Source organism: Barbus barbus, assembly GCF_936440315.1.
Source record: "Barbus barbus genome assembly, chromosome: 29".
NCBI lineage: Eukaryota > Metazoa > Chordata > Actinopteri > Cypriniformes > Cyprinidae > Barbus > Barbus barbus.
In genome coordinates, this window is record NC_136757.1 from 14310990 (window position 1) to 14338945 (window position 27956).

Sequence of the window (27956 nt, forward strand, 5' to 3'; positions counted from 1 at the left end):
GAACTTGTCTCCATCTAGAGTTTCTGTGTGGAACAGCAGTTTGATCGTTTTGACTGGAGTCATAAAGTTGGCGGCATCAACTGAGCTATTGTCCTATTTCCACCTGAAAAGGCCAAAATAGATCAAAGTGAGTGCATATAGAGCTACACAGATTTTACACCTGAATCCTGTTTGCAGGAAATTAATCAACAAATGACAGTAAAGGCATTTATAGTGTTAAAAACTATTTAAAATAGGCTATATGCAGTTATTTTAAAGGATCAAAGAACACTGAAAAATGGATCACGGAAAAATATTAAGCAGCACTACTGTTTTCAACACTGATAATAATCAGCATATTAGAAAGATTTCTGAAGGATCACGCTCTCTCAGGTAAAAAGGTACAGTTGTCACTGGGGCTGTACCTTATTTACCCTTAAAGAGTGCATATAGGTACCTTAAAGGTACATATTAGTACCAGAATGTTATACAGTATGCCAGCTTTCACCTTTTTGACACTGAAGACTGAGGCAATGGCTACTGAAAATTAAGCTTTGCCATCACAGGAATTAATTACACTTTAAAATTTATTAAAATAATAATAAAAAAAGTTATTTTAAATTGGAATAATATTTTACAATATTACACTTTTTACTGTACTGATGAAGTAGACGTGGCCTTGATTAGCAGAGAAAAAACAAAAACTTTACTATTGTTATTTATAGACAATGTTATTTTTTATTTTAGTCATTGTAATTATATTGTTGAATTCATGAATTTATTTATTCTTTAATAAATTATCTGAAATGAAATGACAGAAGATTGACATGTACAACATGTACAACCCAAATTCTGTAAATGTTGGGACGTTTTTTTTAAAAAGCAAGAAATTTTGAAAAGATTCAGCTGGGAGAACATCTAGCAACTAATTAATTTAATTGACATCAGGTCTGTAACATGACTAGCTATAAAAAGGGATGTCTTAGAGAAGCAGAGACTCTCAGAAGTAAAGATGGGTAGAGGCTCTCCAATCTGTGAAAGAGTGCGTAAAAAGATTGTGGAATACATTAAAAACAACGTTACTCAATGGCAAATTGCAAAGGCTTTGCAAATGTCATCATCTACAGTGCATAACATCATCAAAAGATTCAGAGAAACTGGAGAGATCTCTGTGCCCATGGGACAAGGCCGAAGATCTTTGTTGGATGCCGTGGTCTTCGGGCCCTCAGACGACACTGCATCACTCATCAGCATGATTCTGTCATAGACATTACTAAATGGGCCCAGGAATACTTCCAGAAACTGTTGTCGGTAAACACAATCCGCCGTGCCATCTGCAGATGCCAACTAAAGCTCTATCATGCAAAAAGAAGCCATATGTGAACATGGTCCAGAAGCGTCGCCGTGTCCTGTGGGCCAAGACTCATTTAAAATAGATTGTTTCAAAGTATGAAAACGTTTTATGGTCAGACGAGTCCAAATTTGACATTCTTGTTGGAAATAACGGACGCCGTGTCCTCCGGGCTAAAGAGGAGGGAGACCTTCCAACGTGTTATCAGTGTTCAGTTCAAAAGCCAGCATCTCTGATGATATGGGGGGTGCATAAGTGCATACAGTATGGGCAGCTTGCATGTTTTAGAAGGCACTATGAATGCTGAAAGGTACATAAAGGTTTTAGAGCAACATATTCTCCCCTCCAGACGACGTCTATTTCAACAGGACAATGCAAAACCACATACTGCAGCTATTACAACAGCATGACTTTGTAGTAGAAGAGTCCGGGCGCTGAATTGGCCTGCCTGCAGTCCAGATCTTTCACCTACAGAGAACATTTGGCGCATCATTAAACGTAAAATATGTCAAAGACGACCACAAACTCTTCAGCAGCTGAGAACCTATATCTGGCAAGAATACGACCAAATTCCAACACCAAAACTCCAGAAACTCATAACCTCGATGCCCAGACGTCTTCAAACTGTTTTAAAAAGAAGAGGAGATGCTACACCATGGTAAACATGCCCCCGTCCCAACTAATTTGAGACCAGTAGCAGGCATCAAATTTGAAATGAGCTCATTTTGTGCATAAAATGTTTAAATTTCTCAGTTTTAACATTTGCTATGTTATCTATGTTCTATTGCGAATAAAATATTGGCTCATGTGATTTGAAAGTCTTTTAATTTTCATTTTATTCAAATTTAAAAAACATCCCAACATGTATGAGTCTTTGATCTCTCTGATTGTATGACAATAACAAGAAGCCAGGACACACAAAAGAGTTTATTTATGCAATTTTTAGGATACCAAATTGAAATACAGCTAAGGCCATTGTATTTATTTAGTTTCATTCTTTCTTCCATCAAAACAATATTTAAAAGGGAGCATTTGTTTTTCACCTTGGAGTCGTTGTAATTTGTTCACGGTTTATAAGGGACTTTTAAGAACACCAGAATTTTGAGAAATCCTTGGAAATATCTTAAACACTGGCTCAAAGAAATTGTAAATGTCAGAAGTGTTATATAATAATAATAATATAAATAATAATAAACTTAGAGGCATGTTTCTTATCAAACAATGGAATGCACATAATCCATCTGACATTAAACAAACTGATTCATGCAGGATTTTAAAATATAAAATAAAAAAGTACTGCTTGAGCCATGCTGCTAGCCAAAAGTGAAAACTTTCCTTTAACTGATTTCATACTTTGATTCACAAAGTTCATTTGCATCACATTTCAGAAAGTGATCAGAAAATTGCAAATCAGTGTAAGCGATTACAAGACTGGATGTAGGAATTATAGCACAACTGTTTTTAGGCAATCTTTATGATATTACTTTAGTGGTTCATTCTTGGACATGAGCTCAGCTTTAGCTGTTGCATAGAATATCATGTTTCTAATGTGAATTTCACAGAAATAAGTAAATACTGAACGGCATTGCTCCCACTTTTCATTGATTGTTTTGAATACGTTTCTTTGTAACAGCTACATTGTAAACAAAAGCACACAGTAACCAAATTCACAAGGTTTAGGGTTTAGACCCCATGCATCTGAATCAAAAACACAAAGTGGTCTACATATATTCTGCTTCTAACCTCATTCTCATTGAATTAAACACATTAAAGGAGCGTTTGCTTGAACATGAAGAAAACACTTTGCTCCCTTTGGATTTTTTAGTGGTTTACATGAGTTTATACATGTGCAAAAGAAAAGAAAACCATACAGGGGCCCTTGTAAAGACAAATGAAGAAGAAAAAACAAGATAACGAGGAGAGGAGATGAGAGGAGATGAGAGAAATGATAAAAGGGCAGCAAAATGAATAGTTGGCATATTACTTGTGATGCTGAGTGAAAGGCACAAATAAAAAAAAGGATCAGATGAGTGAGGAAAGTGATTTTGGCCCCTGATGTGCAGTGCTGGATTGGTCTCAGGTGATCAGGTTGGGGCCTCTGCATCCAGTTCTTTCATGGATGTTGGAGATTTTCAGAGCAATGGCAATGAGAGGACCCAGCACAACCTACAATTGGCAAAAGAAAGAGTGAGGAAATACGTATTAAACAGACTGTATCATGAAACAAATGTAATACAATGACAATGCATTAAAGGAATAATTCTGAATCTACAGCATTTGATTACCACAAAAATAAATTTCCACATATGCCTCTTCTTAAAAAAACAACAACATTATATATAAATATATATATACATACATACATCATATATATATATATATGTGTGTGTGTGTGTGTGTGTGAACATTAAAATGAGTATTTAAATAGCCTTATAGCTAAGAAATAATACATGGTTTATTAACAGAATAATTAATGTAAGTGTTTTATGAAAGTATAAGTTTCACATGTCTCTTTCTAAAACCAACAAAACTAGACTCTATTCACATCTATTGTAAGTGCCTCACTGTAACCTTGATTTTAATTTTATTTTTTTCTGTTTGTTTTAGAAATCGAGGGATGAATCAAAGTATTTTTATTCCATAAATGCTGTCAACTGAGCTTCATCAGTACTGAACCTGAAATATTATTCTTTTCATGATCTTTAGAACAACAATGGTCATGGCTTTGACATGTATCATATTCATATCCCTGACAAGCACAATTATGCCACATTCAATTTGTACTTTGAAGTTGGAAATTCTGAGTTCCCAGTAGGACTTTTAACTGGAACACCCTCCCAAGTCGGAGTTCTGACTTGGAATCAGGAATCACAACAACTCCAACTTCAGAATCCAATATGGCTGCTCAGTGCATATATTGTTTATTAGCACTTGTTTGTCTGTGTCTCTCACAACTCAGTGATGCACACAGTACTATCCGAACTCTATTTATGGACATGATACTATGGCATTATCTGTATAAAATACTGCTTTTTATGTGTTTTTAATCGACTGGTATTGCTAACAATGGACACGTCCATCTTGGTTTTCTGACTTCTGTACTGGAACACAGTTCACTTGGGTATGACGTCATTACCAGCTCCGACATCTGACTTTTGAGGTAAATTTATTTGAATAGCTAAAGTGAGGTGTTCACCTGAGTCTCTCTGTTGTGTCTCTCTGGGTCTCTCTCGTAGCTCTCGGCGTAGATGCGAACAGTGGCACCGGATCCAGCAGCAGAACCACTGAGCCGGAAAATGATTCGGGACGAGTCTGTGAAGATGATCCTTAGGCCCTGCAAGTGCAGAAATAGAAATACAGTTCATTTTAGTGCCAACAATTCTGATTGATCATTGAGTTGTTCCTTGAGCCTAAAACCTTCAGTTACCAGCCCAAAACATTAACTAGTACGCTATACCACAATATAATTTCAAAAAAACATTTGGGATGTGAAGCACAAATAAGATATGAAAACGTTGAACACTCAACATGACACATTCGTGTTCATAAGCAGCTCTGTTAAAATTTAATTAGATGAAAATCTAGACTTGTAAATCATTAAACTATCCACTAGATGTCAGGAAAAACTCTATTCTGAACCAAACTCTATCAGAAAACTGGTCAGGAGTACAGTGACAGATAATATTAGATCAAATTTAGATACTTTCTATTTATACCTAGGTTGTGTTAAAAAAATCGCCTATTTATTGTGCCTACATAATTACGTTATTTACTTTTTTAAAAATTAATACATTTTCATTTGAATGTTATGGACACCAAGAGTTGGTCTAATTTAAAATCTGGGTCCCAAATCAAAACCAGAACCACTGTTATAGGTGTAATATTTGTGTTAGTGTGAGTCTGCGTGTGTCATGGTCTCCGACAGCTGAGTGTCTCTTCGGTGGGCCTATGCAGACACGCAGAGAGGAGGACCAGGACAGCTGACACAATCCGCCACTGGGAGGAATGTCTGTTGTAATAATACACACTCAGCTGTGGAGACGCCAGCCGGATGACTGAAGTGACTGTCACGGTCGGTGGGAGATCACTGACTGAGCGACAGGCCGTGACCCCATATCACCAGTGTGAAATCACACCAAATCATGAGGCTCATAAAAAAAAAGAAAAGAATCTGAAATGTACAATGTCTCTTATCCTCACAAATATGGCATATATTTGATCAAAAATATTGAGGAATAATATTCATAATGAAAATAAATGCTTTCTATTATTATTATATTTTAAAATGTAATTTATTTCTGTGATGGCAAAGCGGATCTTCAGCAGTCATTACTCCAGTCTTCATTGTCACAAGATCCTTCAGAAATCATTCTAATATGCTGATTTGCTGCTCAAGAAACATGAATGAATGAATGAATGATGCATTTATATAGCGCATTTATTGTGTATTGCCGTACACCCAAAGCGCTTTACAATCATGTGGGGGGGAGTCTCTCCTCAACCACCACCAGTGTATTATCAATGTTGAACATATTTTTGTGTAAACCGTAATTTTCAGGACTTTTTGATGAATGGAAAGTTCAAAAGAGAGCATTTATTTAAAATAAAATGAAATGAAATCAAATAAAATATAAAATTACTTAACAAATAAATAAATATATCCTGTCAATTTTGGTCAGTTTAATGTGTTTTTGCTGAATAAATGTATTAAATACCCTGACCCCACAACTTTTGAATGTTAATGTATGACAACGACTGCCACTCTGAGATATAAATGAGATGAGAAGTAGATGAGGTGTCAAAATGCAAAGGGTAAAGTGTCAGGCTAATGTCAAGAGGTCAAGGTTTGGCTGGTTAGCATCCAGTTACCCCCTACTGGTAGATGCCATAACTACATCATTTTTGTCTTTGGAGAGATTGCTCTGGAGAGGGAGAAGGTGGTTTCCACAAATTCCAGGTCAGAACAGAGCGAGTCAGCTGGGTAAACTTCAAACACAAGGCTGCGCAAGTGTTTACGTGTGTGTGTGTGTTACACTCTGCATCTTGGTACAGCAAATCCAGATAAAGATATAGCATCTACTAAAACATCCCTCTCCCATTACTATCAAGCACATGTGCATCTCTGTGCTTTAGCACATCCTCCAAAAAAGGAGTGAGAGAGAGAGAGCAGCTGAATGAAAATATTAACAGAGTCTCGGCACGTGTATATTGTTCATTTCAGCCATGCCGTATATATCGTACACACATAAGCAGCTAAGTGTGAATGTAGATGCCCGAACAAGGAATCCCACTCGAGTCCATGTCCACTGGGTGGTCCGTGTGCACAACAGCATGCGTGCCGTACTAAATAGTGTATAATTGCTAAGCATAAAACCTTAATGCTCAACAAATCCCTGGCAGCTCTTTATACGAGTAATTAAGCTGCAAAATCTCTGACATTTCCCCATTATCTCAGATGAATAAGGTGCACTAGGGACCAATGCACACATTTGTTTTCATCTCCAAATCACAAGTATTTACATGGTTCATTTCAAATTAATTAAACACACATGTTGTGAAGATTAATTTTCTTTTGTTCGGGCAGTTTAAAGCATGATCATGTTCGCAGTTTGGCTCTCGTCACCATAATACAATATAATTTTTTCATCTAGATGACCTTTGCCATCAGATGACCAACGTTCACTTAAAATTCATTTAAAATATATATATATAATAATTTAATAACACTGTTAAATGTAAATCTCAAAATGAACATCCATTTTATACTGCACATAATAAAGTTGCCTAAATTCACTTGTATCATCTAAAACAGTTGATTTTTCCACCAAAGAAAGCAATACTTTTGTTTAGCAAGGATGCATTAAATGTATCAAAAGTGAGAGTAAAGACATTTATAATGTTACAACAGATTTATATTCCATGAAAATGCTGCTCTTTTGAACTTCCTATTCATCAAATAATCCTTCAAATAATATATCACAGTTTTCCCCAAAATATAAAGCAGAACAACTGTTTTCAACATTGATAATAATAAGAAATGTTTCTTGAGCAGCAAATCAGAACAGAAAACAGTTATTTTAAAGTGTAATAATATTTCACAATATTAGTTTTTACTGCATCTCTCATGTTCTCTCGAAGCGTTGAACTGACCTGTTTCCTGGACACACTGCCATCCACCGGGTCAATGTACTCAAAATTATCAGCCTTCTCCACACTGTAGATATTATTGCCCACAGAAAACTTCTGAGTCGTAAAAGCTTTATCAGTGATAGCAGCTTCCAGATCTCTCATGAGGTAATACGCTGCCCTGTTGTCCACCCCTTCATAGTCAAACCTGTCAGACATAAAATAAATACAACAAACACTATATTAGATCAATGTAAAACAATGAAAGATTACAAACATAACCTAATAGTACCTACACTAATAAATCACGGTTTCGTGACAATTTGGAAAGCTCCCACATGACATCTACAAGTAGAGCTAAATATGGTGAATATGGGAAACATGTATGGGAAAGGCAAAAACAATCCAGAGATTCTGCCTACTCTACTCTGTCTCATAGGAAAGGTCATTGAGAGGGCGTGTACTGTAAGTATACACAAAGAGATATCCTGAAATGTCCAGAGAGATATGAAGCCTGATGATAAAAATGAAGCTTGGGAAGAAATTGTTGCTTGGGAAGATGCTGTTTTGGGTTTAGTTCACCTGCAGAAGTAGTTACGTCCCATTTTGGCCCAGTGATCTCTCACTATTTCTTGCACCCCCTGCTTACGCACTGCCAGGATGGACAACCATACCAGAACTGACCACAGGCCATCTTTATCTCGGATGTGGTCTGAACCTAAAAGAAAGAGATAAAATGAGTCATATTTTGATATTCGATTTACACTACTGCACAAAAATTTAAGGAACGGTAAGATTTTTTTATGAAGATTCTTATGTTCATCAAATGTGCATTTATTTGAACAAAAATACTGAAAAATTGTGAAATATAATTACATCTGAAAATAACTTTTCTGTTTTAATATATTTTAAAGCTGCAGTCCATAAGTTTTGCCTCTTTGTCGCCATCTCTGTTTGAAAACCTGGAATTGCAGTTACTTGCGGAATTATCTTCCTTGCGTGGGGTTGCGAGTCGGCATGGCTCCAGCGCGGATGAATCTAATGTTTTGAGGTGAATGTGTGGCAGTCAGTCACCGCACCGGTGAGGATATTCACTGGACTTCACTAGCCTACGTCTTGGAAAATATGACCCAAATAAGAATTTTCACCGTATATTATCATCTGAACAAATAATAACAAGTCTGCCACGTTTGTTCTGACCAACTGAGGAAAAACGCATTACAATAAATCGCGCTACCAATGGTGATTAAATCTAACGATCGGTTAGCTCATTTCACACCAAACCGTGCAAATTATTATTATTGTATTGTTTTACTTTATTCTCAAATTATTCATGTTAACAACATCAGCATTGCGTGACTATGGGTATAGTGTGTATTAACTTGTAGATTTAAGTTTCTGTACAGTCTAATCTAATTGTCATGCCATTCGAATTCATATTAAGAAATTCTTTTAACCGAAAAAGCAAAATGCTCCCTTCGAACTGGTTTTCTTTAAAATACTAATCTTGTGTAATCCCAGGCTATCTGTAATAAGCATATTTAAAACTGAAATATAATTTAATTTAATTCACGTGTTTCATAAACACAAAATCCTTTCTGAATTACAATCCACCATCAAAATGATACATTTAATTATTCTAGCTGCTGTGAGAAAAGGCTATAAACGTTCCGTCACCTACAGGATCCTCACATGCGATAGCCTAGTAGCCGGGAAAACTTCTTTATGTTTACAGATGGGACATAATGACTCAGTGCCATGCTCGAATTTCCCGCGAAAACCTACCCGTACCACTCAAATTAGAAAACATTATTATAAGCTAAACGTTGTGAATCGGGCTGAAGTAAGGCAATAGTTTTGAACACTGGTTATGTACTTGCTCAAATATTGATTTTGGATCGGAAAGTTACGGACTGCAGCTTTAAAATGTAATTTATTCATCTGATGCTAAAGCTGAATTTTCAGCAGCCATTCCCTCAGTCTTCAGTGTCACACGATCCTTCACAAATCATTCTAACATGCTGATTTGATTTGTTGTGTTGATTTATATTTTTGTAGAAAATGTGATACATTTTTTTAGGATTCTTTGATGAATAGAAAGTAGAAACAACAGCATTTATTTGAAATAAAAATCGTATGTAACATTATAAATGTCTTCACTGTCACTTTTAAACAATATAATCCATCCTCACTGAATAAAAGTATTAATGCTTTAAAAAAATAAAAGAAACTAACCCCAAACTTTTGAACATATTTATGAGCAATTTAAATAATAAAAGTCTTGAACACAACCTAAAAAGCCCAGATGATTCATGTGAGATGGCTCTAAATCGGGAGATGATAATGATAAAATGAAAGCCCTCACTCCCCTGGTCAACTCTTCATCTGCTTGATTTATGCTCAACATCTTCTCTATGACTTTTGTTCTTTGATCTGGTTTATTTCATGTAATCATATGTCAGGAAAAGTGTATCCGACAGCTGCTCTCTGTGTATGACTAATGCTGGAGTACTGAAAAATGCACAGGCCTACCGCATATCACATCAGCAGCCAAAGACTGTCGTAAGCCAACAAAATGTTGTTGTATAATTAGTTTTGACCCCTAAAGTCAATAAACACAATAAAGTTCACTTCAAAAGCAGATTTTAACATCTATCAGCTTGTCAGACTGTTATCTGCTAACTTTCCCTCAGCCTACAAAACAATAAGCGTGACGCAGAAGCGATGGTTCACAGCCAAAAGGGAAACTTGCTTAATGCCAATATTCCATAAACACACTCAATTTGTACCAGATACCAATACCAACAGATAAAACATATGATGAATGCATTGTACATGTATGTCTAGCAGTCGCGAATGTTTTGTGAAAAAATCAACTGACAGGAAGGGAAGAAGAAAAGTGACCCATGACAGCACAGTATTCCTGAAGCAAAGTCAGAACATGATGAATAATGAGCAGGCTGCTCTACAGGCAATGCCTTGTGTCTCACTCAAGGTCTTAGTGATGGTGTAAAACCCAGAGGCTTTACAGATCGACCCTGCTGCCTCACAGAGCCAAGCGTCTGTCTGCCCAGCAACATCATTCAGTGCCAGTTGCTTATTCCACATTCAGCTGCCAACCAAAACACAACCATTCAATACCATGCAGGGGCTCACCTTCACATATGGGAGTTCCTATAACTTGATCTCCGGGTGTATGTTCCGGGTGTGTGTGTGTGTTCACTGCTGTGTGTGTGCACTATGGATGGGTTAAATGCAGAGCACGAATTCCGAGTATGGGTCACCATACTTGGCTGAATGTCACTTCACTTCACTTCACTTCACTATAACTATACACTCTAAGGGAAAAAAAGTACAAAGCAGTAACTGGGGCAATACCTTATGGTACAAAAGGTATAAGGTACATCTTTGTACCTTATTTACACTTAACTGGTACATATTAGTACCTTAAAGGTACATATTAGCTCTTTAAATATATATTTTAGTACCTTAAGTGTAGATAATACCTTTTGAAAGGGTACTGCCCCAGCAAGTTTTGTACCTTTTGTACATGTAAAAAATCTATACATAAAAGTAATTTGAAAAGTAACAAATATATATTACGAATGTACATTAAAACGTTTCAGATCAACTCCTGAGGCATAAAAAGGGCACGTCACTAAAGAAACATCCATTAAAGTCCTAACTGCATGATTATCTTGTTGATCAGATGAAGGTTTTGATTGTTTGATTGCATTAAAGGAATAGTTCACCCAAAAATGAAAATTAATTATTCGTTAATTACTCACCCTCATGTCGTTCTAAACCCGTAAGACCTTCGTTCATCTTCGGAACACAAATTAAGATATTTTTGATGAAATTCGAGAGCTCTCTGACCCTGCATAGGCAGCAATGCAACTGAAATGTTCCCAGCCCCAGAAACATAGAAAGGGCATCGATAAAATAGTCCATGTGACATCAATGGTTCAGCTGTAATTTTACAAATCTATGAGAATACTTTTTGGGTGCAAAGAAAACAAAAATAGCGAATTTATTCAACAATTCTGTTTTACTGATGTCCTTGTAACGTTTCTGGGCCTGGGAACATTTCAGTTGCATTGCTGCCTTTGCAGGGCTAGAGAGCTCTTGGATTTCATCAAAAATGTCTTAATTTGTGTTCCAAAGATGAACAAAGGTCTTACAGGTTTGGAACAACATGAGGGTGAGTAATTGATGACAGAATTTTCATTTTTGGGTGAACTATCCCTTTAAAGGTTTAGTTCATACACAAATGAAAATTAGCCCATGTTTTTTCATTCTCAAGGCATTCTAGGTGAATATGACTTTTTTCTTTCAGATGAATCAAATTGGAGTAATATTAAAAATTGTCCTTGCTCTTCCAAGCTTTATAATGGCAGTGGGTGGGTGTTTTTTTTTTCAACAGTCCAAAAGTAATCAAATAAAGTGCACCCATCCATAATAAAACGTGCCTCACACAGCTCCAGGGGGGTAAATAAAGGCCTCCTGTATAGAATCAATGCGTTTTTGTAAGAAAAATATCCATATTCTCGCCGTTCTGGGTGTATGACTTGAGGGTGAGTAAAACATGGGCTAATTTAAATTTTTGAGTGAACTAACCCTTTAACTAATTTTTAGGACTAAAGAACTATAACCACTAATTTGCAATAAATCTCTTTCCTTCTCACTCCTTCAACTTCTTCTGTGCCCCCACCCTGTGCTTTTGTGAGAAAAGCAGAGGAGTAGCTGTTTGCTTTTGCCAGCAGAAACCACTCTCACTTTCTAACTATTTCAGATGATTCACTATACTTTTATAGCAGAACACTGATAAAGAGCTACAATTGGATGTGCTCAGAAGGCATATACTAGTAAAGAACTACATCTGAAAATGTCAATAAGATAAAACGTCATAATGATTCTTTAAAGGGATAGTTCACCCAAAAATGAAAATTTGGTCATTAATTGTCAGAATTTCATGTCGTTACAAACCCATAAGTTCATCTTTGGAGCACAAATTAAGATATTTTAGATGAAACTTTCTGACCCTGCATAGACAGCAACACAACTGACATGTTCCCAGGCCCAGAAAGGTAGTAAGGACATCATTAGTCCATCAGTAGTCCATGTGACATCAGTGGTTCAACTGTAATGTTATGAAGCTACGAGAATACACATGTGTCGTGGTACTGTTGTGAACGCATGTCGAATTCTGACACGGCAGAGAAGAAAATGTTGAATAAAGCTGTTATTTTTGTTTTCTGTGCTCACAAAATATTCTCGTAGCTTCATAAAATTAGGGTTGAACCACTGATGTCACATGGACTATTTAACGATGACCTTACTTCCTTTCTGGGCCTTGAATGTGGTAGTTGAGTTTCTGTCTATGCAGGGTCAGAAAGCTCTCGAATTTCATCAGAAATATCTTAATTGGTGTTCCAATGATATATGAAGGTCTTACAGGTTTGGAACGACAAGAGGGTGAGTAATTAATGACAGAATTTTAATTTTTGGGTGATCTATCCCTTTAAGAATGCTAACATCATCATAACATCATTTGGGTTTGGCACAATATACAGAAAATATTATAAATAAAGTACATTTTGACCGAAGATTCATGATGACTTGTCAACTGTAAACGCCCAAGTAGGACTTTTACATGCTTTTAGAGGACTCTGATGGCACCCACCTGTTCCAAAACTCTCCTCTCCACAGAAAGAACACCTCCCAGAATCCATCAGGTTGCCAAAGAATCTCCAGCCTGTGGGAGTTTCATAAAGCGCCACCTTCATAGCCTTAGCAACCCTGTAAACAAACAGGAAGCAGGAGTATTCCAGTGCAGTCCTACTCAGAGTTTATTTAGACAAGATAAAATCTGAAAAGAAAGCCATCATCTCATTGGCTAACAGAATCACCCCTTTGAGTATGTGTAAAATAGTGTAACTAGCTGCATGTCACTGCAATGTAAAACTGCAGGTAAAAAGTAAAAATGTTCTAGTGGTACCTTCAGTAGCAATTTATATTTGATAAACATAATAAAATATAATATAGTGCAATAAAAATGTATTTTCTCTTCAGCACAGTCATGCTGCCAAATGTTTTCAGTGTGTTTATGAGTATTAGCAGGACTTGAGCTCTGGACCATGTCATCTACAGAAGTCTAGGGAATGTCTCTGCATAATAAGATGAAGATGCATGTTGTCTAGAAGTTTTGTGAACACAAATCTATTTTCAAACCCTTTTCATCTTTCATTTGTAAGTCAGAAAAGGACTGAAGGAAAATGAGAAATCATAAACAGACTACAGACATATGGATGTGCTGTTAGTTTCTAAAAATTACTAATCCATGTTTATATCTAAATGCAAGTCTATATGGTTAACAGTGACAAATGACATACTGTGAAAGAAGACAGATGTTGAGGTAATGATCATTTAATGTACTCCAGGCAAAGAAATGACCATTCAGCTTTCTAGACAAACTCTTTGGTAGTACATTTAGTATCTGTCCTTTTGACTGATTCATAAATTAAACCGCATATTTTGTCTTCTCAACCCAGTGTCTTTATAAGGCAAAATGCAGAAAGAAACTATGCTGACATTTTGGCTGACATTTATTTTGAGATTCAGCCATGTGCCTGGAGGAGCAAACAGCACTTTAATCATTGGTGTGTAGTCTACACCTGTTTAACTTCCTTATACTGTAAAACTCCTGCGAGCTGTCACAGAAACAGGCCTACTTCTGGACTGTCATACAACATTACTGTTAAGACAGCAAGCTTTGTATTCGGGAATTGTAATCATTCATGGCTATGAAAATGAAAGATATTCAGTGTCAAAATGAAAGCGATCGAGAAAACAAGAGGAGGAACGCAATTACAAGTCTCCTCCTCTGTTTGTTGATCTTGGATAGTTGGCTAGATTCATAACTATTTTCAGACACTGCAGTCTGGCATTATGGGTAATGAGTTGCTGAGATCCTATCAGATGAAGGGATAAGATGAGAGGGAACTGATGTAAATGAGAAGAGTAAAGATGCAGCTGTTTACTCATGGGTGGAATTACTAAATATGGGAAAACAAGTGTTATTGACTCAAGGGACAAGGAGTAGAATGGAAAGCCTGGCATACAGACAACAAACTGGAATCTTTGACCCCTTGACTTGTTTCCAATGATTTATTCTCATATTTGTGGCCAACACAAGCAGCACTATATATGATCCAGCATCTGAAATATTTTGCATGCATATGTGGGTGTGACTGGATTTTAACAAACAATTCTATCTAGAAAAGTCTTTCCAAAGCTTTTGGAAAATAATGTGTTCAGCTGGGTTTTAAAGTCAGCAGATGTTCCTAACTTCAGTCTGGTAATAAACCCAATTATCAACTGGCAGAATGTTAGCATGAGCTGACAGACAGTCTCATTAAGCTGGTACTCTTAAACTAAAATGATTTCAATTTACATTCCTTGTTCTAAGGTATAATAAAATATTTTTGAAAGTGAATCTTTGAAAACCAACAGTGCTTGAAATTGATTCATTACAATATAAACAAATAGTTTAAGGACTTGGCTACCTTATAAATTCTAGGTAACACTGTATTTTAGGGTCTCTTAACTAGTTGCTTATCAGCATGCATATTACTAGAATATTAGCCATTTATTAGTAGTAATTAAGCACATATTAATGCCTTATTCTATATCCCTAATCCTACCCAATACCTAAACTTAACAACTACCTCACACTCACACTAGGGGATCTGATCCATACTTGAGAACGATTGAGTTCAGTTAATTTCACAAGTGTGACTGCTCTGTACCGTGTCCAGTGCGGTTCGTTTAACCATGCTCTGGCCCGCTTGAAGAGGTGGCTCAGGTGCGGTATGCATGTAGTGTGACCGCTAACCGCGCTGGAACATGGAACAGTTAAAGGTGGGGTATGTAATTTTTCGAAAACGCTTTAGAGTCGGGGGCAAGTACCAAAACAAACTTGTAGCCAATCAGCTGTAAGGAGCATGTCTACTAATGACGTGGAGGAGAGAGCGTTCAGTGAACAGCCGAGCTGAGTGACAGAAAGAGATGGAGAGTAAAAAACAAAAGCAGAAAACGTTCGCGGAATGATAAGGCAAGAAGTGGGACCTGTGTAACTATCGGATCAGCTTTCCAGCGCTGGAGAGAAAGGAGCGGAAGGCCTGCGATCGGACGCCGAGGTTGCTCTGTTTGTTCTCAATAGGTGAGTAACACCGTGTCTACACCAGATACGCCTGGACGCGATAAAGCGACCGTTGAAAATCATTTGAAATTTGTGTCAGCACATCATAAACAGAACACAGCAGGAGTTTTCTGTCTGGGATTTATCGGGCTGGGCAACATCCAGTGTAGACAGCATCACTGATCATAATGACTTCTATAGTATTTTGTCGCTGTGTCTGAAATCGCTCACTCGTTCACTCATTCACTAATCCCTATATAGTATATGGCAGTTGAGTGGACTATATCAGAAGGAGTGAACGAAATGAAGTGAATGAATTCGGACGGTGATGTGTACACTGCGTGTGAGACTTGACTGTTGCAAAAACATCTTTTGTCACATATGTACTTTTATATTTTAGAAAATAATATTAATAGCAATAACACTTAAAATGACTTTATATTGTAATCAGCTTTGTGGTTTCATTGATGGTATATTATTCATTTGTTTTGTAATGCTTATATTTCCATAATCATTAAATACTATTACTGTCAACAAAAATAGTCACATTAACACGTTCGTAATTTTATGTATTTACTGTTTGTAGTATCTTGAAACTCTCCCAAGCAGCATTTTTGCTCACAGATAAGATGACAATGGCCGTAGAGCGCCCTCAGGCGACCGTTAATTTGACATCAGAATGAATACGCCACCAATGAACATTTTTAAATATCCACCAAATTATCATAATCTTTGTCAATTAAACGGCATCTCTCATTCAAACTCTCTCACTCCCGCTCTCTCTTCCAGCTCGTCGGTTCTCCGCATTGGATTGTGGGAAATAGTGCTTCAGCGAGTGTACATCGGTTGTACACTCAAAATCAGAATGCATTGTGGGTAAAAAGTAGTGAACGAATGTAGGGAATGAAGTCGTTCACACAGAATTCGGACAGCACTACAAAATGGCTGACACCCGATATAGTACACTATATAGTGGATAGGGAGCGGTTTCGGACACAGCTATGGTGTAACATTGGTTTTGCTTTGTTTCACAGAACTAATCATTGCATGGGTTGCGTAGGCTACGTATGTGTGGGGCGGAGCTATCAAAATAGGGGCAAGACCCTATAAGGGTAGGGGCGTGTTTGTTTTGGTGATTTCAAATATCAACATTGGCTTCCAGAAGTCGCTTACCCCACCTTTAATGTACTATTTTTGTATGCGCTATTGTTATCATTATGACAGCAAAAATCTTTATAACTACTTGGATATCACAATTTTCAATTAATTTAATTCGAGTACATTTAGATTTACAATGGGTCTGGTTCTCATCTTATTGATGAACAGGTATTATAATTTGCGTGTAAAGCTGCAAATTCCACCATTATCCTCAGCTGCCTCTGTAATAATCCTGTGATATCTGTTAGCAAAAACACAATCGCGCTTGGGCTTTAGTACAAGGCAGCTGTGCCTAGTGCTAGTATGCCCTTAGAACAATAATAAAAAAAAAAAACTTTATTATTAGCATTATAGTTATCTTTGTTTTGGGGTACACACACACAGAAAGCTGCTTATTACTCATTTATCCATGTTTCTTTATCGCTCTGACGTGTCAATAGCTCCTGCCCACTAGAAGCTCCACAGATATATTTGCATACCACGACGATATATAAATAATATAGAAAAAGTTTTATCGATCTACACTGTATATCACCGCCGACATTTATATTGTCATATCGCCATAGCAAGCAGTAATGATTAAAGTTTAATGAACACATTTGACTAGCTAGTTGATAAAACCAAAATCTGACCAAAGAAACACAGCAAAACTGACTAGTGCTAATGCTATGTTCCCCTTGCTAGTGCTCTTTTTTTACCTGCTGAGACAGGTATGCTTTTTTCCCACAAAAGCAAGATCACCTTGTTTTAATGTTAAAGTCATGCACATAGTAGTGCAATAACCATTTCAAGCATTTTGTATGGTTTATACACAGCAAAACAGCAGCATGTGTTTGACTGAAAATCCAGAATCATCAACAAGCTAACTGTAAAGATAGCACTGTGAATGATTATATAGTTGTCAACAAATGGGATGCTACATTTTATTCAAAATTAAATATCTTAAATATCTACGGCTTTGATTTTAATAACATTTTCCCAGGAAAAGCATGAAAGTGGCATGTCTGCACTAGTTGATACAGGAAACCAGCAGTCTAATAAAGAGGTTGATTGGCAAAAAGTATTTTATGTATTTTGAAAATACAAAAATACTAAGATTTAATGTATTTAAATACAAAATACATTTGATTTTTTTTCAAAGGTATTAAAATACAAAATAGTATTTTGTATTTCAAATACATGTATTTGAAATACTGCCCATCCCTTGATACCGCTGTACACAAAGCAGCGTTACATGTAAACACTGCTTTAATACGCATTATACAGAGATGAGATGAAAAGAAAATACCATCTAAACTTTTCTAAAGACAGTCAGTTCCCCTTAGAGATACATTCATATAAACTCCCACCTATCGCGATGCATTTAACATCTCAACCAATTTGAATCATCACATATTTGTATCAGTTTTCAACTGGTTCAGGTGCATCGTTCAGTGCATAAATCAGTGTTGTTAAATGAATCAGTTCCGTGAATGATTCAATGTTGTTGAACAAATCGGTTCAGTGAATGATTCAATGACTTACTTATAAAGACAGACACTTTTTGTCCTGAAGAAAATAGTGTTGTTAAATGAATCAGTTCAATGAATGATTCAATGACTAACTCATAAAGACAGTCGCTTATTTGGTTCCAGAATGAATCAGTGTTTTTGAACAAATGAGTTCAGTGAATGATTCAATGACTCACTTAAAAACAGTCACTTATTACGTTGCAGAATGAATAAGAGTTGTTGAACGAATGAGTTCAGTGAATGACTCAATAAATAGCTCCTAACCTACTGGGTGAAACAATGTAACCTGCAGAAAGAGTTACTTAAAATCCCACCACTAATGCACGAAAAGTCCCAGGATGTAATATAAAGATGCATATCATTTCAAGGAAAACAATCAATAGAAGAGTTTAAAATACTGTTACAGCAAATACACTAAGACTGGATTGTCCTGTGTATAATTTTCCCATATTTCATCAGTTCATTCTCAGTGCATGGTCACATTGATAGTGCACATTCTCTCTTCCCCTCCCCACGTGTAGGGAGCACGGCAGATGTTTCCTTTCCTTCCTTACATCCCTAAAAACACTCATACGCACACATACAGTACAAAGACACTAGAGCTGCTCCACTCAAACACAGCTCAGCAAACACACACCAGACCTACAGCACACACATGCTCTAGTAGATTATCTCCACTGCCACTTAACAAACACACACTCCTGAGAGGTCCATAGCATAAACACATAGCCACAGCCTAGAGCTCGCTCGTCGCCTAAAAAGGTTTACAGCAGCAGAGATGCCTCGCTCCAACAACTCACACCCCAAGAGACATTCATACCTCAGAAAAACAGATCAGATTAGGACAGAATGATACAGATTCATGAACAGAAACACTTAAGGATTCTCTATCACCAGCTCCAGAACTATAAAATCTGACTTTTAAAGACTCACAATACAAGAATGTGTTGATTACGGTTGATTTCAACAGCTAATTAAACAGGGTCAGTTCCTCTTCTAACTTGACACTCTTTTCTAGTGGTGTTGGGAATTACAATTTATGGTGTGAATGATTCAAAAGTAAGTGTATCCTTATAAACAGCTGTGCAGATAATATTTCTGTATTTATTATTTATAATAATTCATATACTGTTATAAGAAACTCTCAAAAAGCAATAAATTCATAAACACTTTTGCTGGAGAATAATATGGTGATGGCATACATGGCAAAACAGATTGGTTTGTAATTTTTTATTCATTCTTAATAATCATATATCACGTTTCTTCAATGGCATCCCAACTGAAAATGTTTGCTTTTGCATGATGCTACATCCATTACATTACATATAAAGATGTATAAATTTGAAACTTTTTATTGAGTCAAAATGTCACTTTGTGACCACTCCATTATTGGTCAGAAGTCTTTTTTGCTACACAAATTTACAGGTCAAAATTCACCAAATTTTACATTTTAGTAAAGTAACAAATCCACAAATAATCCTGCTCTTCACATGTGTACAAATGAAAGTGAATGGAACAAGAAGTCTAGTGTGACCGCACCTTTAGCCTGGAAGGCAACAGCTCAGATTTGAAGGGTGACTTCAATATAAGGGAGAATGTGAAAGAGAACAATCTAGAACTGTTTCTAGGCTGGGAGGACCCATACTTACTTAACTATCATTTACAGAATGGAAAACATGACACTCTGCTTAGCTATGGCTATACTTCATAATGTATAACTTCAGGCCAAACTCAGCGTTAACTCCTCTTTCTTTATCTTAGCCACACCAGTAGTTAAATTCTCATTGACACTGTGTTTCTGACATTGAATCAACCTTGCAAAGCCTCTAGGAAGTGAATAATGAGTCACAGAACAAAAACAATATTGATGGGAGGAAATCAGGGTTAATTCTGGTGTTATGACACAATAAGCACTTTCTGGCTCTTTTGAATGACTGATTGGGCAGCGCTAAATACCCCCCCACCCACCCCCAATTACACTTTACATTTAACAAATGTCATCTGATTGCACAAAATCACTATTTATTTCTCATAGCACAAGATCCTGTCTCAAAGCAGGCAGGTCTTTAGCATGATGCACTCTGAAAGTTATTTTTAGTGGGGTGAATGGCGTTTGCAGGAGCGCAGGGTTGAGCTAACACTGTTATTCTTAGGGAGTGAGTCTCCATGCTGTAACCTCTGGCCCCATCACTAATGCTTTTACCGCTCAGTGTCTTGCACCGGACAGAACGAGAAGTGGGAAAAATAATTGTGAGGGACTGGAAAGATCCTGATGGATGATTTCCTCCCTGATCATCAGCTTATCAATTTTGAGAGCTGACTGACTTTTATTTAAACTGCTCTGAAGTCTTACAGTATGTTAAGGGAAAATGTCACTGACTCTCAATGTGACAGTCAAAAAAACGAAATTGTTGCACACCACGTGAAAACATTTTAAGTAGAACCAACAAGTGTCTTTGGCAGTGGACTGAATAAAAGTGCAAGCAAATAAGCTGTAATTAATATTCATGTGCATAATTCATGTGCCCGGTCCTGCAGATTTGCATTATACAATATTAAGCAGATCAGGCCCTTTCTCTCGGAACATGCAACACAACTCCTTGTTCAGGCTCTTGTTCTGTCCAGACTTGACTATTGCAATGCTCTCTTGGCAGGTCTTCCAGCCAATTCTATTAAACCTCTACAATTAATCCAAAATGCCGCTGCAAGATTAATCTTTAATGAGCCGAAAAGAACGCACGTCACGCCTCTGTTCATCAATTTGCACTGGCTACCAATAGCTGCTCGCATTAAATTCAAGGCATTAATGTTTGCCTACAGAACCACCACTGGCTCTGCACCCCTTTACCTAAATTCTTTACTTCAGACTTATGTGCCCTCTAGAAGCTTGCGTTCTTCAAGTGAACGACGAATTATTGTACCATCCCAAACACACAGAAAAACACTTTCAATGACTTTTTCATTAACTGTTCCCATCTGGTGGAATGACCTGCCCAACTCGATCCGAGCAGCCGAATCCTTACCCATCTTCAAGAAACGGCTAAAAACTCATCTGTTCCATCTTTACTTGACCCTCTAACTCTAGCACTCTCTATTCTAATTGTATTTTATCTATGTCTTTTTATTAAAAAATAACAATAATAATAATAATTATCTGTACTGCGTTAGGCTAACCAAGACTTGTAATAGCACTTGCACGTTGTTGCTCTTTTGTTGGTTTTGATTGCTTCTTATGTCCTCATTTGTAAGTCGCTTTGGATAAAAGCGTCTGCTAAATGACTAAATAAATAAATAAATAAATAATTCATATGATTGTGCAGAACAGACAAACCAAATTTAAAGTTAACAGTTAGTGCTCAACATATGGTAATTCTGAGGTTAGTAGTATGTTTTTATCAGACAGAGTGGTTTGAGTAACTTTTAGTGATGACTTGTTCAATTTCAGCAAGGCCTGCAGCATGTCTGTGAATAATGGTATTTCAGCACTATCATCTGAGAGCATGGTAGACAATATCAGAAAAAAAAGGTACAAAGCTGTCACTGGGGCAGTACCCTAAGGTACAAAAGCTAAAAGGTACATCAAGTAGCCTACAGATATTACAGGTATCCTATAAAAAAATATATAAAACCTACATTTCTATGAATGTTCTTTAGATAAAAATAGGTTTATTTTTCACAGTTAGATTAGCAATTCTTACTTACCTGTCAATTGCTGTGCTGGTTGGCATACTGCGGGCAAAACCTCTGATTCCTCTCTGATTGAAGTAAGGGATGCAGGAGAGGTTTGCAGCCATCACGGCCAGTGAATCTGACGGGCTCACAAAGAATCCATTCTCACCCATAATCATGTAACGATCCTATACATAAAACAAACATATCCAAGATTATACAACAGTTAGTTCTGTCATTTAATCTGATTAAACAAGCATATTTTAGATAGGGTAGAGTGGGGAAAACGCCCCTATGGACTACGTTGACAAGAGTGATGTAGAAGTTTTCACCATGAAGCTTACACTGGTGAGGTACCGGAGAGAAAACAGATTTTTTTAAAGTGTTTTAAAGCTTGCTGTTTTGTAGAACATCACAGTTATATATTATATGAGAACAGTGACCTGTAGATAGATAGTGCGTGTTATTTAATAAAAATATAATTATATTGTCAGAATGACAATTTTTTTCTCAAACATAGTGTGTGGGGTAAAACGGTCCCAGGGGGCAATGGGCAATTACTGTAGTTATTCTGTTCTGAACATCAAATCCTTTGTTTTTCCATCAAATGTATTCTAGTTGGTTGAATAAAAATATTCTGACTTTATATTTAAAAATTACCTCAAGTTAGCATCAGGTAGCTAGTTAGCTAGCCAGTTATCATCAGCTAACTTTTTTTTTTCAAACAGACTATTGCAATTTTGTAATTCATAATCATTGATTATATATATATATATATATATATATATATATATTTTTTTTTTTTTTTTTTTTTTTTTTAAGCCAAAACTGCCTGTAATCTGATTTTGCTGTAAATGTTTAAGGCTGCTTTGTCAGACTGGGGGGCATTTTACCCCACCCATGGGGGCGTTTAAAAATCTTACCTACCCTAACCTTTTGATTGTTAATGTATTTGTTGTTTTCTTAACAGTGTGTGTTTCCTTTTTCTCACTTATTTGCAGTATTAAGAAATAGAAATTTAAAAAAAAGATAAAACTGATAAATAATAATAAAGAACTGGAATCAAAACAAGACTCTGGCAAAGAAGCTGTAAATAATTCAGCAATAATTTGGTTTAACAGCTTTGATTCTTATGCTTTCTGTCTGAATATTATTCTTATGAAGTTTTACCATTTTTCTCTGTGTTTGTGTAATTTGTAAGTTATTTGTAAATGTTTATGAGACGATAAGAGACAAGCACCCCATCTGCATCAAAAGCAGCCCCAAAGCCAAACTCTCCCCCCTTCATGGAGTCCACCAGAGGTGCAGCGAATGCAGGGTTAGGGTTGGGGTGTTGGCCTCCAAAGTCCTCCAGAGGGACACAGCTAACAGCAGAATTAGCTGGAGCCCCGAGCTCATCACATAAGATTCTTCTGACATATGGTCCCATAACTGAAACAGATGACAAAGATATGACTCTACAAACAGGTATAAATCTGCATACAAGTATTTGCAACTGTTTACAGGAGTTTACCTCCATTCATGGCATCTATTCGGATCTTCAGCTGTTTTGGACCTGTCAGCAAGCTCTTGATGGCACCAAAGTCAAAAATTCCCCGCAGCATGTTTAGATAGATCTCGACTGAATCCACAATCTCAACTGGAAAATAGAGAAATAACTTTTTTTAAGTTCAGCACATGAGTGTGAACTGAAGTTTGTGACAATAATATGAGAATAAGTTAATACACCTCACCTCTGAAGGGCTTAAACTTGTTCTCCAAGTCAAAGTCATGACGGCCAAGGCGGGACAGGTCGATGTGGAGGTCAGGGCAGATGGCGTATTCCTCTAGTGTGCGACTCACCTGATGGATTCTCTCCATCACTGTGTCTGGAGATGGTCCTGTAAACAAAAAACAGTGACAGATTTCTATAAAACACATGAAATATTAAAAAAAGCCCAATAACTGTCAGTGCCAATAGCGTCGTGGGCAGTGCGCTGACATATGGTGCAATTACGCTACGGGTGTCCCAAGATCAAATCCCGCCTCGTGGACCTTTCCCATTCCCACCCCCCATCTCTCTCTCTCTCCCACTCACTTCCTGTCATATCTATACTGTCCTGTCTAAAAAAATGCAAAAACTTTGTAGCTATGTGTGTTGCCAGGATACAAAAATAATCTAAATTAATGCTCTAGAGGAATATGTGGTATCTTCCTTGATGTGGTGTGATTTCACAAAGAGATGGACACTGACACTTGAACATGATGCTCACCTACACTACCATTCAAAAAACCGAGACCAGTATATATATATATATATATATATATATATATATATATATATTAAATTAATACTTTTATTTGGCAAGTACACAAGAAATTTAACAAAAGTGACACTAAAGACTTTTACATGTTCACTTTTACAATGATTTCTGAAGGATCATGTGACATTGAAGACTGGAGTAATGGCTGTTGAACATTCAGCTTTGCCATTACAGGAATAAATGACATTTTGAAAATATATTAAACATGGAAACTGTTATTTTAAATGACAATAATATTTCACAATATTACTGTTTTCACTGTATTTGTGAGCATACATGTTATACTGCATTGCTACGTTTTGTGCTGTTTGACACTAATATGCAATAAAAAATAATAACCCCATTATAATAATGGTGTAATTCAAAGCAAAAATAAATTTAAGGAAAGCAATATATTTTAGGTAAATTTAGTTCAATAGATATAAATATATGGCCATTTTTTACTGTGAGATTCAAGATGTACAACACTATTCCACTTGGGTTTCATGGTGTCAATACTTTGTCATGACATAGGTAATGTTAACACAGTGATTCCTTTAAAGGCTGATATTACATAAAACATACTGAAATCAGAATGTCTTCTTTATCATTCTGAAAGTGCATGCATACAGTGTGTCCTATGCTTTGTAATGTTCTCACCTCCATTAGCGACATTAAATTTGATCCCAAAGTCTCCACCTGGGCCGCCTGGACTGTGGCTTGCAGTGAGGATGATTCCACCAATGGCTTTTATCTTCCTGATGATGCAGGAGACCGCTGGGGTGGAAAGGATCCCGTTGTGTCCGATTACCAGACGTCCAATCTGAAATCAAGTTTTAGTTTTATTGGTGTGAAGTTTGATTTATCGCAGTCAGTGGAGTCCCGTGTTGTTTTGGACTCCACTGACTTACACTGCACAAACAAAAACTTAAAACTTTCTTTCAAATATTTTATTTTGTGCTCCACAGAAGAAAGCAAGCCATGCAGGTTTGAAATTACAAGTGTAAAAGTGCACTTCTATACTTAAGATCCCGAACAGGCCCTTTGCCTCCAGACCTTCACCTGTCATGCGAGGGTTATCATAACATTATATGGTGGGCTTTAAACCTGCAACCTTCAGAGGCGCCAGTCATGGCTACTGTTGCATACCAGATCAACAGCTACATCTGTCTGGAAGCTCATTCCTGTAGGAGTGACAAGCTGACTCAGGGACAAAACTAAACAGGAACACACAAGTACTGAAATGAGTCTTGACATACAATCCCATCTGCCATAATTTGCAACCTCTTTTATCAAGCGTCCAGATTATTGACAGATACTTTCTTTCTAGCTCAGAAGACAGCAGCCCAGACATCTCAGCAACTTTATGACTCATTAAGCTTTACAAGATCAGCCACTTTCTATAAATAGTGAGTTATTTGGCATCTCTCACTCAAGCATTTAAAATGATGAACAAGTGCACTGACCCTAGTTTTTTTTTTTTGTGAGTAATATGCCAATTAAATACCTCAGGCTGATGCTTTGCTTACCCGATTGCTTTTACTTGCATCTCTGATGAGTGTGAACTGTATTCCCAGCACTCTTTGAGCAGCTTATCCATATAAGGTTCTGCTTTTGAATACACAGCCTCAGAACATCATGCCTCTGAGAGCTACCGAGTTTGTATGGAAGAATGGCACTGACACAAAGTAGGAGAATTAAGGATGGTTTGGCTGTGCTTTATAATAAAAAAAATTGAGCATCAAAAACAATGACTTGGCTTCATGCTCAGACTGAACCAAACATGATATCTTCATTAGAGGCACAATAAAACACATTAGAAATGTTGATGAACAGAGTTTTGGCTTCTGGCCATATGTTCTGGGTTTCCCCATAGCACATAAACATGAGAGGTCAAAACAAGGGAAGCAGCGGCGCTCCAGGAAGAGTGTGCAGGGTAGGGATGGCACTACAGATAAGACAGGATACATTTGGCCAGGCCAGTACAGAGATTTAGCTCTAAAACTTTCTCTCATCACATGAACAGTTTGTGGCTTCTCAGGTTTTCCAACAAAAGGCTCAGTCATTTGGGGTATCAAATCCCAGATACTCTTGAATAAAAACAGATATGACCATTCATACTGTAAACACAAGTAATGTTATTTTAAATAATGAAACTACCCATGTCGACAAATCATGCTAAAAATCTTGTGTGTTTTTCAAAGACACGTGAAATGATAATAATAATGAAAATAATAAAACAGATTAATAAAAATAACAAGAATAAATACATCATTAGGTAGGTATGTAAGTAGGTAAGCAAATAAAAACATTATCATATTTTTTTATTAGGCCTACATAGATCAGAAAATCTAGCAATTTTTTTAGGAAATTATAGAATTTTTTTTTTTATAGAAATTATAAATAAACAAACAAATAAATAAATAATGCATTTTTGGTTATAGACCAGAAAATCTATCATATGTCTTAGGAAATTATAAATAAATAAATAGTGCATATTTTGTTTGTAATACAGATTAGAAAATCTAAAACATTTATTAGTAATTACGTAATAAATAAATAAATAATACATTTAAAGACCTTCATTAACCTTACTGGTATGTAATAATTTAATGATTTAGATCAGAAAACCTAATAAATGTTTCAGAAAAGGCTAACTGAATACTTAATAAATTAGTGAACTAGAGGGCATGCTTGAGAGTTTTGGTTTTGAAATATTAACACCATCTTACCCCGTTGGCAGCTGCCATTTGAACGATGACTTCAGTTGCAGCCCTGCTGAAGTATCTTCCATCGCTGCCCACCACCATAGTGCATCCCTGACGGTCCCTCAAGTCGATGGAGGACAGCAAACTTTGGATATAATTTTGCAGATAGTTCTTTTTACTTTCGAAAACCGCTGTCTTCTTTCGCAGCCCATTCGTCCCTGGTCTCTGGTCATCGAAGGGGGAAGTTTGGATAGTCAAAATGGGTATAGGGTTAGTTTCCATGATTTGCCGGAACGCTTCGGGATGTTAAAAAATAGTTTGTTGATAGCTGAGTGAGGTGTGATACAGTGTTCAAAATATCGTCAAAAGCAACAGAGGAAGTTCACGGAGGCAGAGAGCAGGGTGCGCCACAGCGCAGTGCGCTTCAGTCCAAGTGGATTATTTGAGACGCGTCCCGTGACGCTTGTTTGGAAAACTAGTGTACGACAGCTGTCTTCTCATCGCACCGGAACAAACTGTGAAGTAGGGGCACAAAATACAGAATAAATGGGTGTAAAACGCAAAGAAATATTCCAAGATGAAGTCTTACGCTCACTGACACTCTTCTCCCGAGCTGTCACGCGTACGTTTGCTTGCCAAAAGGCAGGGAGTGGAGAAAACGCTTTATAATGAGCTAACGCACTGGCCAAAAATAGCCCATGATGTGGGGGAACGAATAGTGACAGCGTGCTGCTGTGTAATCGATCGCCTCTGTCCGTGGCGCACTGGAGCTGCATGAAGCGCAAAGGTGGCCAGCAGCTCTCATCTGACGCACACTGGATCACAAACAGAAATGCCATAACATCCATAAAAGTAATTAACATTAAACACGACAACAAGGAATGAGATTGGCTAAAATAGCAAACTGCCAAAACAGAAACGGGAGACCGAGGCTGGCTGAGTAACTATGGGTTTTAGTCAGTTTAACAAATG

At 36.9% G+C, this 27956-nt stretch overlaps 1 protein-coding gene across 2 annotated transcripts; it reads right to left on the bottom strand.

The window, feature by feature from the left end:
* Positions 1-2237: 2237 nt before the first annotated feature.
* On the bottom strand, positions 2238-27787 carry LOC306849500 (phosphoglucomutase-like protein 5). Of its 2 annotated transcripts, XM_079384580.1 has the most exons (12): positions 27584-27745; positions 27009-27499; positions 24937-25099; positions 23728-23874; positions 23508-23633; positions 23235-23425; positions 22028-22182; positions 13140-13255; positions 8039-8174; positions 7481-7664; positions 4527-4664; positions 2238-3496 (listed from the first exon to the last, which is right to left on the bottom strand). In XM_079384580.1, exons 2-12 carry the CDS (start codon positions 27264-27266, stop codon positions 3407-3409), a joined length of 1704 nt encoding a protein of 567 aa, XP_079240706.1. In that variant the 5' UTR covers positions 27267-27499; positions 27584-27745; the 3' UTR covers positions 2238-3406. The 2 variants fall into 2 exon arrangements, with proteins under 2 accessions (XP_079240706.1, XP_079240705.1); XM_079384579.1 differs by having other exon boundaries at positions 27009-27787.
* Positions 27788-27956: the final 169 nt, after the last annotated feature.

What these genes read in the sequence shown, in the direction of transcription:
- LOC306849500 (XM_079384579.1), bottom strand. Translation starts at nt 27,266, where the DNA reads ATGGAAACTAACCCTATACCCATTTTGACTATCCAAACTTCCCCCTTC. An exon ending in CTGCTTTTGATGCAGATGGG is followed by an intron (nt 22,183 to 23,234) that starts GTGCTTGTCTCT and finishes TTTTATGTATAG; the next exon opens with GATCGTTACATGATTATGGG. An exon ending in GACACAACAGAGAGACTCAG is followed by an intron (nt 3,497 to 4,526) that starts GTGAACACCTCA and finishes TGCCAATTGTAG; the next exon opens with GTTGTGCTGGGTCCTCTCAT.